Here is a 16,896-nt window from a genome sequence, read left to right as displayed (position 1 = left end):
TGTTGTTGTTGTTGTGTGATTCAGCTTTTTCCGGTTAGGGGTCGCCACAGCGGAACTCCGGTCCGCTAATGACTGGCAGTAGATTTTTACGTGCCGAGTTGCCGGCCCTGATGCACAACCTTCAACGAAGGTACGCCCATTCACTCATGTCTCCACACAGAAGATGCTCTAGCTGAGAATCGAATAGGACAACGTCTTACTGTGAGGCAACAACGCTACCGCAGCACCACCACCACAGTTTTAACATTTTTATTTTAATAATATATTAAAAAAAATTAAAACTTCTGATACTGCTGTGATGGTGTCTTCTCTTTTAAGGAGAACCATGTGTCTGTCGCACAAACACTGCCCCATAAGTAAATGCATTCTACATTTGTGCATGGAATTTAAACTAAGCTGTTCATAAGAGAAAAGGAAAGAGTGTGTGTGTAATTTAAACAAGAGAGAAAGTGTGTGCGTAAGTACTTTAAACTAGAGAGAAAGTGTGTGTATGTATACATGTGCATGTAATTTAAAATAGCTGTTTCATTTCTGTATGAGAGGGAAAGTGTGTTTGTGTGTGTGTGTGTGTCTATATATTTGTATTTAAACTAGCCATTCTGTTCCTATGAGAGAGAGAGTGTGTGTGTGCGTCTCTCTCTCTCTCTCTCTCTCTATATATATATATATATATATATATATATGTGTGTGTGTGTGTGTGTGTGTATGTGTGTGTGTATATATATATATATATATATATATATATATATATATATATATATATATATATATAAACTCTCTCTCTCTCTCTATATATATATATATATATATATATATATATAAAATTTAAACTAGTGGTTCTGTTCTGTATGAGAGATAAAGCGTGTGTAAGCAATTTAAACTAGAGAGAAAGTGACTGTGTGTGTATGTAATTTAAACTAGCTGTTCTGTTACTGTATGAGAGAGAAAGTGTGTGTGTGTGTGTGTGTGTGTGTGTGTGTGTGTGTGTGTGTGTGTAAAATTTAAACTAGCCATTCTTTGCTGTATGAGAGAGAAAGTATGTGTTGCTGTGTGAGAGAGTAGGTGTGTGTGTATATGTGTTGCTGTGTGAGAGTAGAGAGAAGGTAGGTGTGTGTATGTGTGTGTGTTTTTAACATACTTCTCAACTGTCCAGAATTAGTCACGTAGTTTTGGTCTGTTTCTCATAAAATGTGACGTTTTCTAGCAATTCATGGAGGACTGAATTCACTAATAATGACATGTATGTCATTGACCTCATAAATAAAGATATTGGGGACCTACAGACACTGGATCCTACCCAGTTCGGCTTTGTTAAGGGCAGATCCTGCCTCTTAAACCTGGTTGATTTCTTTGAAACAGTCACCAAGGCCATTGACAAGGGGAAGGTGGTCCACACAGCCTACCTGGACCTCGCAAAAGCCTTCGATACAATACCCCACTCGGGCATTATAGATAAGCTCACCAGCTTAAATATAAACCCCTGTGTCACTAGATGGATTGCAAACTGGCTCAAGGACAGAACCCACATGGTTAGAATTGCTGGAGCAATGTCAGACTCCAAACCAGTTACAAGTGGCGTCCCACAAGGCTCAGTCCTGGGACCTCTCTTGTTCGGTATATATTTCTCGGAGGTACAGGCCAACACGGAAGGACTGTGGCTGACCAAGTTCGCAGATGACTGCAAACTGGGTGCCATAATCGACTCTCCAGCCAATACAAGCATCCTCCAAAAGGGCCTCATAGAAACAGACAACTGGTGCCAGAGCCATGGCCTCAAGCTAAATGCCAAAAAGTGTATAGTCATCCCTTTGGCAAAACAAAGTGCCCACAAATTACCACATAGGTGGTAATCCATTAAGTACAGAAGAAGTAATTAGGGACCTGGGGACCCAAGTTGATAGCAATCTCTCATTTGACAACCACGTGGCCAAAGTGGTTAGAAAAACATTTTATATAGCCCACCTAATCATGAAGGGATTCACATCTAGATCAGGGGAGGTCATCGTGCCTCTTTACTCATCCCTCATCAGGCCCATAATTGAGTACAATGCCCCTTTTGGGATGTACCCTACCAGACACATGCAGCAACTGGAAAGACCCCAAAAGTACCTCACCAAGAGGATCAAAGGGCTCAAACAGATGCCATATGCTGCCCGGTTAAAGAAACTCCAGCTCTACTCAGTGGCATACCACCTGTTCAGAGGCGATCTGTGCCTGACGTATAAAGCCATGTCCAACCCGGAATTAATGGACATGCTACACCTCAGAAAATCCAAATCCCATCGAGCTACGCGCTCGAGAGACTTGAACCTCAGCACTGAAATAAATAGGACATGCTGGAGGGACAGATTCATAACCCAGAGGCTCCCTTCACTCTGGAATAAAATCCCAGTCCAGGTTAGGCAGAGTCCCTCATTGACTCTCTTCAAGAGGAATCTTGATGAGTGGATGGGAGATCGTAGGTTTACCCAGGTATCACTTCTGTGTCACTGTTAGACAGAGGCACAGTATACTAACCTCAAAAAAGGGCATAGCAGAATAAATTTAAAATGGGTGGCGAAAGCCAAACACATTCTGGCTAGGCTTATAAATGCCCTAGGGCAGATAGCCTAGTATGAACCTATATATACTAATTTCTGACTTCATAGCCTTTGGAAAATGCATGCTAACACAAATCCTGTTATTTTAGCAATTTTTTAAGTTAAAAAGAGCAATATTTAAAATCTAGCCCTATTTTTGGGCAAGTGTATCTCCATTATTTTAGACTTTGTCCAGATCTTTTACACTACGAGTTTGAGAGGTATGCATACCTCTTAACTGTCCAGATTTTTGCCTCATATTTTTGGCCTAAGCCTCATAAAATTTGTGTTTGTTTCTGGCAAGTCACTGAAGACTGAAATAATTAAATGTCCTTCGTGCATTTGAATTTCAGACTTCATTTCTTTTGGAAAATGCATGCTAAGACAAATCCTATTATTCTAGCAACTTTCTAAGACTATAAGAGCAATATTTAAAATCTATTTCTATTTTTGGGCCTTTGTCCCCCCATTATTTTAGGCTTTGTCCAAATTTTTTGTGCTAAGAGGTTGAGAGGTATTAGCTTGGGTGGGAGGCAGGTTAGTCAAGTAACTTGATCAGACTTCACCCTGTAATTTGGTTACAGGAGACACGAGCCTGATAGCTAGACCAGCTACCAGGCTGCTGAAGGAATTTTGAGTTTCAGTGGACACAAGAGCCTGAATCTTGTAGTCTACACCAACTACCTACCAGAATGCTGATGGAACTGTGAGTGTGAGTTTCAGTACGTTTTCAGAGAATTATGAGTTTCAGTGCATTTTCATAGAATTGTGAGCTTCAAGGGAAGAGACGTTTACTGTTCCTTATGCTAAGTCTGTTTTCAATGTGCAACTGTTTTATTTAGCAAATGGCAATCGCTGTTTGTGCTGTAAATTTTGAAAGCAGTGTTAGTTAAATAATTGCCTTTGGTGCAGAAGTCTGTGGATTCTACTCCCACACCATGTAGAATAGATGGGGTGCTGGTATTGCAGTGCCCTTCTGATTGCTGATTATTTAGTGCATTTTAAAGGGATAGGGGTTCTGCACTGCTGAGTGTGTCCTCCTTTGTATGAGATGCCTAGTAACTATGAACTTGTCTGTTACATGAACTTGTCTGCTAGTCATTCCCTATTGCAATATTACCAGATTATCATTTTTTTATGGTATGTAGGCAATTAATTCTTCACGGACAGCAGGCACTGAATTTGTAGATGAAACACTGAAATATAAAGTTTATTTGCCAGCAGCAACCTCTTCATTAGTTAATCTCTAAAGTGGAATTATTCGGTTGAGTTTTACTTCTGCAGAGATTGTTCTTATTAACTGATACTGGTGGATTATAATGACATGTCTGAGTAGCCTTTTATGGTTGAAATTTTCTGAAATGGGTAGCTTTGTCATTATTGGTTCATATATTTTGTTTCATTGCTTACTGGAAGAATGTTCAAAACTACAAATTTAAAACACATTCTAACAAGTGGTACTGGAATGTAATTTAATATAATCAGGAAGGTGAATCAAATAACACATACATGTATGCATGGCCCTAAAAATGTGTGCAAGGTGCCTATGGTAGTGGTTTGAAAATGACCCAAAGATAAACTTAATCCTCCACTGGCCAGATACATTTTTTTTTAATGTGAGTTTTAATGCTGTTTCAATGAATGAGTTTCAAGGGCAGAGAAGTTTACTGCTCATGCTAAGTCTGTTTTCTTTGCAAGATTGTATTGTTTGTTTAGCAAATGGCAGTTAGTGTTTGTGCTATTTTATTTCAATATCTGTAATAATTGTAGAAGTAAATAAGAAAGCAGTATGCACACTGACAGGTTTGAGCAGTGTTTATGGTAACTGGAGAGGAATAGCCAAGCAGTAGAACACAGGAATGGCTGGGGAGGGGGCTGATGACAGGAATGGAAAAAGAGGGCAGGAGAGGGGAGTCAATGGGTGGGGTTATGAGAGGTGTGAGGAGTACGTCATTGGTCCGCCCTCCAAAGCAGTCCCAGTTTCTCATGTGGCCCCCTGGGAAAATTAATTGCCCACCCCTGGTCTAGAGTCTTGCCTCAATGTGTTTATAAGGCATTTGTCATCTCATATCTCAGATCTTGCAATACTTCTGCAAGCTTTTTAAAGAAGGCATTTCTTAATCCTCATGTAAGGTATATATGTCAACCATTTTTACCTGCATCCCTTTTGTTTCACTGTTTTCAGCCAACACACAGGTTAAAATTGCTTATGAAGGAGTATTTACCTAAGACAACCTAGATCTCCACTCTCCCTGGTTTGAAACCTGAACATTGATACAGAGTAACTGACTGAGCCTCCTTTTGAACATGCCATTACAGTTAAATTAAAATATGAGTCTTGGAAGGCCCAGTTTCTTGTAGCTCTTGCCTCGTTCATAAAGATCTCTGAATTGCAGAATCCTCTTTGGAGGTGAGCGAGCCATGCATTACAGCCACCTTGAAAGCAAGTCTTTCATGTTTGATGTGGGCCCAAAACTATTACTGAATAAGTCTGCAGTTAGCTGGTTTTATGTCAGTCTTAAAAATAAGGGGTAAGGATCTACATACTGTGTGGATGCACATAGAATACTGAGTCTGTTTTTGAGATTGAGACTAATTATCTTTGTCTTTCATTCTAGGCATTCAAGGCAGACTAGTATCTTATCTAAACAGTCCCAAAATGCTTGTCTGTGTACATCACATTCTGCTTTGACAAATTTGGCAACATTCTGACTGATCAGGTTGGACTTCTCTCTGTACTTTCTGTCAGCAATACTACATAGACACCTGGTCTAGAAAGTGGTCTTGTTTTACCAGTGCAGTATTATATAAGGCATGCTATAACCTTCCGTGCATGTTTGGAGTTAGGGTCTCATAGTGCTTAGTCTTCTCCCATTCATATTATAAATGTTCACATCAGTGATCTTTATTGCGAGTATAGTATAGTTTTGTGGTGGTATTCTCTATAGATAGAAGTTTTGAGTAGAAGGATCATAGCTGGATTAGGGGCTTGCCCCAAGTGGCACGCAGCAATTAGGTTTATGCTCTCCTGCTGTCTGTTTGTCTTTGGAACAAGTATATGTCTGTATTTTTCTCTTTTTTAATGTTAGTGAGTGTAGAGCACAGTGTGTGATGTATCTTTGAGAAGCATAGCAAGTGATGAACATGCATGTAAAATAACAGGCACATGTTGTACCTAGTGCCATTTTGACAGTGCAGCCAGAGAGTAAGCATGTGAGAATGAATGTAGTTAGTTTGTATATAAGTTACTTAAATTCTAGTTAATATCTGTAATCGTAATGTGTTTGTACATAATAAAGCTGCTTGAACAGAACCCACGAAGACTCGTCTATTATATCGAGACAGGGTGAGCGACATTGAGTTTCTTAAATTGGTGGCATAAGATTGCATTTCAGTTTGTCAGTATTTACATTCTATTCTGTGGAAGTTTGTACTTGATAGTGTGAGATGTTGCTGTCTTCTTCTAAAAGACTGAAAACAAACACGTTTCTGATACTCATCTTCTGCTGTAAAAGGAACAGAAAATGGCCAGAGATTGCATTTTTTACTACCTTGCTTTCTGCAGACTTGATAATTTATAGGACATAGGCTCGCACACTGACTCCTCTTCATATCTAATCAGAAGGCTGACTTCTGCCTGTAGTTTATCTCATGCTTATTTTCAGTGCAGTGTACTACAGCACTGATTTTTCTGTTTGACCATTTATAGTTATGGAACTACCCCCACTTAAAAGTGCTTTTCTTTGGAGTAACAGGTTAACAATACAATTAGCATCACTGTCTCTGAAGTGTAGTGCTGAGTCATCACTGTACAGAATATTTTAAATCCACGAGGACACTGTAGACAGATCATGGTGCTGGGTGTGGGTATGCCTAGAAGGTACATAGGGTCAGATCATCTGACCTTCACCCCAGATTTATGTAATTTCATTGCTCAGGCCTGTTTCTAGAATTTGAATTTTTGACAACGGTCTTCTAAAGACACTGCTGTCTGTGTCTGTCTTAAATAACACATGCCATGAATCAAATATTGTGCTTGGTTTGTTGAACTGGAGGATTGCAGTGCCAGTGCGGCAAAGAGAATGCTGAAGTGTAACTTTTTAGCTTAGTTTAATATTAGAATTCTTTAACTGTTTTATTTCTTGTAGATGAAAAGGCAAGCACTGTTAAAGATTACAAATATTATTTACGCATGTGGGCTAAGGAAAAAGAACCCAAGAAAGAATCCATAAAAGATTTACCAAAAATGAACCAGGTAAGGAGGTGCCAGACATCATGTGATCTTTGTTCACTGAGAAATTGAAAGGTAGCAACAATACAAGCTTAATGTTGCTTTTAAAAGTAGAACCAGTAGTAGTAGTAGTAGTAGTAGTAGTAATTTAAATACTAGTCATAATGGTAGCAACACCTTTTTTACCTGTAGATTGATTTTCATTGTCATGCTTTTTATCTTTTTCAGCCATATTTTTTTATTCCTTTGAGTTATTTATCATATTTAGTTTTTACACATAGTCATGTGCATATGAGTACAAGGACCATACATACATATAAATATTTCAAGCACCAGTATTAATGACTTTCTAGCCTAACAATATACCAAGACATTGTTCCCATAATAAGTGTCTAGGCTGTTTTTAAAAATATCTGAACTAGTACTTTTTTAATGCAATTTGGTACCCCTTTCCATGCATCAGCTGCTCTCTCAGAGAACCAGTTAGTACACTTCTCATTCGTATATAATTGCATACATAGGTTGTATGATGATTCTGTAGTACTTTTTGATAACTCCAAACATTCCCAGAGTTAGTTGTCTCTAAATGACCTATATACCTGAATAAGATCTCCTCTTAGATATCTATAAGAGATAGTGTACAAGTTCAGATATTTTAGTCTTTCATAATAACTTAAATGTTCACATTCATGGATGCCCTTGGTATATTTCCTCTGTACTTTTTCTAGTTTACTCGTGCTTGTTTTCTTATAAAGTTTCCATATTGTAATTCCATACTCAGGTTTGGGTCTAATAGGTTCATAGGTTAGTACTAGGCTAACTGCCTTTCTGGGCCATTTTAAGCCTAGCCAATTACCCCATGTGAAAATCAAACCCTGTACCTTGTGTCTGTAAGGTAAACACCTTAACCATTATACCAGCCTTCCACCCAAATTGTAGGTACACCCATCTTCGAACCATGAACACCATCAACCATGCTAATGTACTTAGCCCACTAAGCCACACCAGCCACCAAAAATTCACCACTGCCAAGTCTCAAATCCAGGACCCTGTCAACTACAGCGTAGTGCTTTAGTCCATTAGGCCACTCAGCTAATGTAACTAACAAACAATGACTTCATTGTTTATGATTTCCTAAACTTCAAAAATCTTTTTATACAACCTAATGTTCTATAACTATCATTAACCAATGGCTTGATATAATTACAAAAACTCAAAGCTGGATCTACCCCTATACCCAAGCCCTTAAATTAATCTACAGTTTCAATCACTGTGTGCTGCATTCAATATTTACCTTTCAGTTTGTTTCCCAAATGTCATATGCTTAGTTCTTGATATATTTATCAGCATATTATTCTCATGTGCCTAAATGGCCAATTTAGTCAAGTTCTTTTGCAGACATGCCTTGTCTGTAATACAAGTAATCAGTTTACCCAATTTCAGGTAATCTGCATATAGACTGTAGAGCACCTTAGATGAAAGTTAGGTCTGAAAGATACAATCTAAACAAGTACGGGCCCAGTACAGAGTCCCGTGGGACACCCTGACTGTAACCAAGAATTTCACCTGTCCAATTGCTGTATGGTACTTGCCATGTCCTATTTGTAAGCCATGCACTATTCATCTTATCAAGAGTACATCAATACGTAGTTATTCTAATTTATTGATCAGTGTTTTGTGTACAACCCTGTCAAATACCGAAGTTAAATGTATATAAATGACATTACAGCACAATTTTTCATTCATAGCTGCTGTTATATTGTTATAGAACATCATGTTAAAGGTGGTAATAGATCTGTTTCAAAAAATGCATGCTAATATATGGTTTCAAGTCCCAACCTATCCAGTTCTGACAATAAGTTATCCAGTATTACCTTCTCCATTATTTTTCCACAACATGAAAGTAGACTTAAGGGTCTGTATGATTCTGGGTTTGTCTTATTCCCTTTTTCCTTAAAGACAGGTTTAATAAGCCCATGTCTGCAGTCTTGAGGAATCTCCCCATTTTTATATGACTTAGTAATTAATAGATTGAATGGTACTGTGTATGTTTTTGCTGAAATGTTCTCAGGTCATTATTACTAATTCCGTCTCCTCCCTGTGCTTTGTTTGGATCCAGTTTGCACAGTTCTTTTTCAATATAATCTAATTTGATTCCAGTATCTGGGGTTACCTGGATGTCACTGGGATCACTTATCTCACCCCCTTTGTGGAGCCAAACAGTTTTGCATAAGATTTTGTAAATATATCTATAATCTGTTGCGTCTGAGAATAAATTTTAGAATCTGTACACAGTTTATCAGTTTGTATGTCTTTACTGTTTCCACATCTTGTGTATCTATAAAAAGGTTTCCTATTATGCTGAATATCTTTATATAAGTTTTCTTCAAAATGTTCTTGATCTTGTGGGCAATTTGTTTGTTCAGCTTGCTTATTTCAGTTTTCAAAGCTGGAGTTCAACCTCTCTTCCATTTCTTATATTTTTTTGTCTCTCACCTTAATCAGGTATCTTGTTCTTATGGAAGTATATCCCCCTGACATTGTATGCCTAGATCCTGATGTTAATTTTTTTTTTTTTGCACTCAAACAATTTCTGTTTGAAAACTTTCCACATTCCATCAGCAGTTTTTCCACTGAACACATCACTCCAGTTAGTTTTACATAGTGACTGTTTTGCTTTCATCTTTGACCCTCTTCAAACTGAACCTTGATGATTGGATGGGAGATAGAAAATTCACCCCGGGGATCACGTCAGTCACCCTGCTAGACAGGGGTCCAGGGAAGTAAATACTGTAGGAAGAAATAGCCAGGGAATTGTTATGGCTAGGCTTGTGTAGGCCCTAGGGCTGATAGCCTAGTACCAACCTATGAACCTATGTAATTATTATTCTGTGCATTGGTTTAGATTTCAGTTTGGCAGAATTATCTAGCAACAAATCAACTTTTACAACCCCATGATCACTGCATATCAACAGTGGTAAAGCTTGACTTCAAGTAACAGTCATTTCTTTAGGAACACAATGTCTAGTGTGATCCATTCTGTAGTAGATGTTGTTCCTGAACATACTCTGAATAGTTTCTGGTAAATTTAAGTGCCCAGCTAATATTATTCTTCTCACCTGTGTTTCATGCAAGAAATATATGAATTCCTAGGTCATCAGCATTTGACTTTGGTGGTCTATACACTCCATCAATTGTTATATGTTCCAGCATTGTCTTTATTGCCACAGTTAACGTAGTCTGTAGTATTGGTGTTATAATTGAAAATGTAATAATCACAGGTCTCGTAACTATCTTTAATCCCTATCATAACACCTCCACCTGATTTCTTGTTAGAATGTCTGTTACAGTAAAAACATTTATACTCTGACAGAACTGGTTTCCAATCGTTGTTTAACCATGTCAGTCTTGTGGAAAAGGAACAAATATTCCAATAAAAAAATACTTTATTATTAATGCTCTTAGCATTACCAACCATCAGAGATGCATGAAATGTTGCTATCTGTGAACTGTTAAATTTTCGACCTGCCAAAAATCCTGTCTAGTGTTTTGTCAAATATTGCAAAATATCTGCTGCAAAAATTCTTTTCCCTGATCTTTACAAATGCATGCCGTCCTGTCTGAACACGTGTGCCCAAAGCTAGCATTGGATGCTCTATACATTTCCATTTTTTTAAACTGGACATTTTTTCCATGGTAGGTATTTACCTCAAAAATGTTTTCATTCACGGAGACCTGACTATCCTTTCTGTATGTGATTTGTGAAAAATATGTCCTAACACCGGTACAAGCTATACTATCTAAGAGGATACAAGTTCCCTACTAACAGTCAGAGAGTCCTTGCGGATGAGATCATTTCTACTGACATGAATAAAAATAGATCTGTACTTCCTTACATTAAGGCATTCCAAGGCTTGTCTCACATTTTCTGTTTTTGCTGCTAGCAAACATAACACTATTCAATGTTCATTACTTTCAGTGGTTGGCCAGTTGGCTGTGATTCTGACATCCTGCAATTTGAAACGGATTTGGAAAGATGAAAGGCCCGTTATATGAAGAATGGATAAACTTTTTTTCAGAGAGGACATGGGTGGCCTACTGACCACCTGTCCTGTCCTGGTGTCTTCATACTCCTTTCCCACCTGCCTTTAGTAATGGCTTACTCATTTCCTTTGAGGCTGTTAGCGTTCTCATTTTATCATTGAAGTAGATATGTAGAATAGAGATTCGATTCATAATGGTATGAAATCAGTGTCAGATGACAATGATTTTTCTTTGCTACCCTACTTTATTCATTAAATATCCATTTTGTTCAAGTGCCCTTGTGTGCATTTGCTTTGCTTTTACTTCAGGCTTTCTTGGGTTGTTTCTTTGTTCAGGAAAAAAGACACCCAAGAACATTACCTACAGGGCTAGCTAACTTGTTTTACAAGTGGAAAAGATGTATGTCTGTGGGTAGTACACATAAAAATGTAAAAAATGAAAACCTGAACTTAATGCCAACATAAGCTAGAACCCAACCTCTTCCTAGAAAGTTTTACCCCTGTAAACATGTTATGTTGCTCAGATCCTCACAGCTGAACAGCAAAAAAAAAAAAGGCTCAACTTAAAATTGATGATTTTTAAAATTCATATTTGAATCATTGTTTTATCTATAAATAAAACCCAAACAGCCACACATTATTAAGGAAACAATTTAATTTTATGCCTCACAGTATGGCCTTTAAGCTGGATAAAGGTGAGATTTTGTAGCCTCTGTGCAGCTATTTTTTTCTAGAGTTAAAACTGAACTTGTTCTCTTCTACCCATTGCTATAGATTATTAAAGTTTTCTTGAAGACTATTATGTAAATTGGTGGTATTGTTGGCTAAGTTCATAAGGAAGATGTCATCTTCATGCATTTTCCTTTGAATCATGGCAGATCTATGGTTAGATTATTGGAAAAACTGACAAATATGATGGAGGGTAAAACACAAATTTGAGATACCCCACTAGTAAAACTATTTGTGTCAGGAAAGGGTGTAACCAGCCCAGATTTTGAAAAGCCTGTTTGAGGTGGGCTGTAAAGTTGAGCCTTACAAGTTTTGTAAAAAGTTTGAGACTTTGTCCAAATCAAAATAAACTGTGTGAACAGAATGATGTCCAGTCAGTGTAGTAACGAGCCAGTAGCTGCTCTGACAAAACTGAGGTAGAAGGTAAAAGTATTAACAGTCTAAAAGCATTTGTCAAGTCCAGAAGTATTCCCAAGTGAAAAGACCATTATTCCCGTTTTCTAAGCATCACCAGTAAGTCAAACATATGGGTTTGCATACATTAATAGAAAAGAAGACATACTATAATAAGTTTCTTTTGTTTTTGCCATGCAGTTATACATATATTTCCTTTAAAAAAATAATTCAGTCTGATATTACATTCATAAGGTTGCCACCCATCCCGTTGTCAGTGGGACACTCACGGGTTAAGCCACCTTATCCTGTGGCCCGCTGTTTCAAATAGTGGGACCTGAAAAGTCCCGCTTTTGCGATCGCACTGAATTGCCACAGAAAAGTCGCAATTACTTCCGGCTTTTTCACGGCAATTCAGTTACGTCACCAACCTGGACCTGCAGGCAAAGCTGGTGCCTGTTAGATCCGGGTGCTTTAATTCGTGCAGCAGTTGGCTGCAATTCACAAAAGGGGTGGGGATTGGGGCAGGAAGAGCCCTGCAAAGATCTTGGCTGTAGGAGCGCTTTGTTTTAAGCGCTTCTATAGCCGCTAAAAAAAGACTGAGATTTTTTTTTTTATAACAAGCGATCCAGCCAGCCAGCCATCCTCCTCCATCCATCCAGCCAGCCAGCCATCCTCCTCCATCCATCCAGCCAGCCATCCTCCTCCATCCATCCAGCCAGCCATCCTGCTCCATCCATCCAGCCAGCCAGCCAGCCATTCTCCATCCATCTATCCAGCCAGCCATCCTGTTCCTCTATCCATCCATCTAGCCAGCCATCCTCCATCCAGCCATCCTCCTCCTCCATCCAGCCAGTCAGCCAGCCATCCTCCTCCTCCATCCATCCATCCAGCCAGTCAGCCAGCAATCCTCCATCCATCCATCCAGCCGGCCATCCTCCTCCAGCCAGCCATCCTCCTCCTCCATCCATACAGCCAGCCATCCATCCATCCTCCATCCACCCAGCCAGCCAGCCATCCTCCATCCATCCAGCCATCCATCCATTCATCCATGCAGCCAGGCATCCATCCATCAAGCCATCCATCCAGCAGCTACTCCCAACAACCATCTAGCCACTCCAGCCAGCCAGCCATCCATCCATCCATCCAGCCCCCAGCCATTCATGCAGCCAGCCATCCATCCCTTCATGCATCCATCCATTCATTCAGTCATCCAACCAGTCATTCATCCATCCAGCTGCTACTCCCACCGACCAGCTAGCCACTCCAGCAGCCATCCGTCGTACCCATAACAGCATCTCCTTCACCACTCTGGTGGTGATGTCACAGTAGAGGGTGTGGCCAGTGTCATATTGGCCACACCCCCATGTCCCACTTTGGCCCGCTTAAAAGGTGGCAACCCTATACATTTGTTGCTCAATTCTTGCCTTCCCTTAAACCAATCTCCATCTTTAACATTATTCTACTTGTAGTATTCCCCAACAAACTCCATGTTTTCTGTGAAGTTTGCTTCTTCACTTTTCTAAAGGTCCTATCCACCTACAATTCTTTTATCTTATTTACAGTATCATGAACTTAATTAATTTTAGATTCCAAGATGGCTGCACTCTGAAAGACTCCCAGTGTGAAAAAGAAAACAGAGGTAGAGGAGCTTGGGGAAGCTGACATTTTGTGTAAAATTCAGTTACTGTCTAGTCACTATACTGACAGATGATGTTTGCAAAGAAAAAACCTAAAGAAAGTATGAGAAACACAACCAAAAATGAGAAGAAAGCACAATGATAGAGAAGAGTCTTGCAGCTTTTCAGTAAGTAGCAGTTCAGGTTTCAGCTTTTTTTTTTTTTTTTACAGGATATACACTTAGAACTGAATATCCGAATTTGGCAAATAAAGGATTCAAGAATGGTTATTCAGCAGAGTATCACAGACAAAGGAAAACAGGAATAATTCTGATTTCATCAGAAGAAAGGCAATAAGGGTAGATTTGTGGTAACGAGGTTATTGGCAAGGAAGGAGAATTGCAATGCCATGTATTCCACCTAAAACTGCTATTAAGGAGCTTAAGAGAATTATGGGAGAGGTAATTAGCACCGACCAGGGAATATTATTCATAAATAGGGACTGGAACCTATTTTTCAGTAGTGAAGATGTATTGGGGGACCTAGATGGGAAAATGTGACACAAGATGGTAGAGTTCTGAAGAAATATATGAGAATGTTTAGAATGGATAATGTGAAATTAGTAGCTAAAACTTAGACAAACTTTACATATTACTCTCTAAGGTACAGTACCTGGGCTAGATTGGACAAAAACAGGTTTCACAAGAGCATAAGTATCCAATTGACAGTTTTGAAACATATCCAATAACTATTTCAGACCATGCATCAAAACAGACTTGGATAAAGATGCATGGTAATCAAGTCAAAATGAGATATTGGTGCTTTCCACCTTATAAAACAAAAAGTGAAATATAGCCAGCTAGACTGAAATACAGTAAAACAATAAAAATAGTAACAGTCTGACCACACAGGACTAATTTATCATGGAGAGCCTTGAGCACTTTCATCTAAATGAAGTCTCTTTATTTAGATGAAAGTGCTCAGTAAATTTTATGGTGAATTATTCCTGCATGTTGCCTTCTGTGAAGGTTGGGAGCCGGGCTGGAAAATTGACACAGTAAAAACTCCACTTCCAATCAGTCTGCAGACCCGTGATCTACTGTGGTGACCCCTAACTTAGAAAAGCTGGAAGACATTGCTGGATGAAGGATCTTTCCAAATCCCTCTCCAGGTCCATGCTTATGGAAGACAGGAAAACCGTGGAATCACAGCTGGCCACCCTACAATCCCTTTCAAATGCTTCCATGCAATTGATTTCCAGTGCGACGGAGGGTGTGTTGAGACCCACAGGCACAGACATTATGGTACGTAAGCATGCATAGATGAATTTTGCAGAACCCTTTAACTTATGACAGCTGAGTGACACCTCCAGGTGTTTCTGCAGTTACATGCTATTGATGCCTTTAGGCATCAAATATTGCTTGTTCATATTTGCATTACTAATTCCAAAGCTATGCTATATGCAGGGCATTAGAAGATTTCATCTTAAAGCTTATGCAGTGGTAAACAAAACTGTGTCCATATTTGACCTCTGTCTAGTGCAGATAAAGAGATATTAATTGTTGATCATATAATATCTATTGATTTTGTCTTAAATGTCATGTTTTTTTTTCTAAATATCTCAACAACCAGCTGTCACAGACAGAACTGCTTGACCTCATATAAAAGCTCTCACCTGAGTAAGCAAAATGCTGCTGACAGTATGTGTGCAACTTGAGTGGTTTGTGAGATATTATACGTTATTTATAAAATATTACAAACTTAATAGTTACTGTATTTACTATGATTTATAAAATCTATTTTAAGGTCTAGGACCTGAAGAAAAGTGTCACTGTCATTTACTGTTTCTTTAGCAATACCTGTGGTTCCAGAGATATGAACATTTCCTTTGAAATGTAAGGACATATTGTGAGTCTATCAAAAAGCTTAGGCTCTACCTATTGGATGTTAAAGTGCAGACACTCAAGAGCTCCATTAGAGGGAATGATTTAAGATGTCTTTCATCAATCCTCCCTTTGATGGTTCTACCCTGTTTGGCCCAAAGATACGCTCTTCAGGAGTGAGAAAGATGGGGAAACTCTTTCTGCTGAAGGAGTATGGTTTTCTACCCCTCAGAGGACCTCCGGCTGATTCTAAATGTAAGTTATCTAAACTTTTTTGTCAAACATTTAAAGTTCCGAATGATCATGGTACAGTCCATCCTAACTCTTATATAGAAGGTTGATTGGATGTGCTCAGTAGATCTTCAGAATACATACTATCACATCAAAATAGACAGGTGATCAAGACGGTTTCTGTACTTCTGGATTGGACCCAGTCATTTCCAGTTCAGGGCCCTGTGCTTTGGCCTCACAACGGGCCCCCCACGCCACCCCAGTTGTTCACCAAATGCATGGCAGTAGTTGCAGCTCATCTCAGGCTGCTCGAGTTCCAAGTATTCACCTATCTCTGCAACTGGCTCTTTATCACTCCAACCAAGCATCTTGTAGTACAGGTTGGGGATTATCTTCTTCTGCTTTGCTCTAGGCTAGGCTTTATAATATATTATGAGAAGGCACACTTCTCCCTGACATAAGCCCTGGAAGTTCATAAGTGCATACCTGGATACCACCTCTCAAGAAGCAAAAGTACCACAGACCAGGTTGTCCACATTACAGAATCAAGCTTTACATCTACTTTGTCTTCAAACCCCTCCCTCCAGGGTGGCTTTACAGGTTCTAGGGTCAGTGAATAGTCTGCATTACTCTGGTTCCCCTGACAAGTTTCTATATGATGGTATCACAGTGGACCCTGGCAGTTCAGTGGTCAATCAGGCACCAGCACATGACCTTTCCAGTATGTCTCCCAAAATCTGCAGAGATCTTGTAACTGGATCGATTCAGTCAGTGTAGCTGTTCCAGGTCCTACCCTCCCCCCATATCCAAAGGCACAGTGATCGAGGATGCTTCTCAGTTGGGGTATGGAGGCATTACATGGAGAAGATGGTCCAAGGCACATGGTCCCCTTTAGTGTCCAGTCTTCATATTAGTGTTTTAGAGATGAGGGCAGTTCTCCTAGTGTTGCACGTCTTTCAGGATGTCCTCTTTCTAGAGATGATTTCCAAACAGATAGACAGTATGTCAGTGGTCCAGTACATCAGCAAGCAAGGGGAAACATAATCCTAGACCATGTCTTGAGAAGAGATGAGTGTGTGGTAGTGGGAGATTTCATCCAGCTACTTTCTAATAGGAATGCATATATCAGGGAGGTCAAACATATTAGCAGACACATCGAGTAGTTCTGTCCTACTACCTCATAAGTGG

The 16,896-nt window shown here is 39.3% G+C and overlaps 1 protein-coding gene across 3 annotated transcripts in view; it reads left to right on the top strand.

The window, feature by feature from the left end:
- The window catches only part of TBC1D9B (TBC1 domain family member 9B), a 2,477,681-nt gene that overhangs the window by 2,310,071 nt on the left and 150,714 nt on the right, over positions 1-16,896 (top strand). For all 3 annotated transcript variants that reach the window (XM_044069590.1, XM_044069591.1, XM_044069593.1), the window contains one exon: positions 6,728-6,834. In XM_044069590.1, coding sequence (XP_043925525.1) covers positions 6,728-6,834 — 107 coding nt within the window. The remainder of the gene's footprint in view (positions 1-6,727; positions 6,835-16,896) is intronic.

The sequence above is a fragment of the Protopterus annectens genome, chromosome 4.part0 (genome assembly GCF_019279795.1).
Source record: "Protopterus annectens isolate FY-2018-M chromosome 4.part0, PAN1.0, whole genome shotgun sequence".
NCBI lineage: Eukaryota > Metazoa > Chordata > Ceratodontiformes > Protopteridae > Protopterus > Protopterus annectens.
The sequence above is the reverse complement of the archived record's forward strand: the minus strand, read 5'-3'. Positions and strand labels throughout refer to the sequence as shown.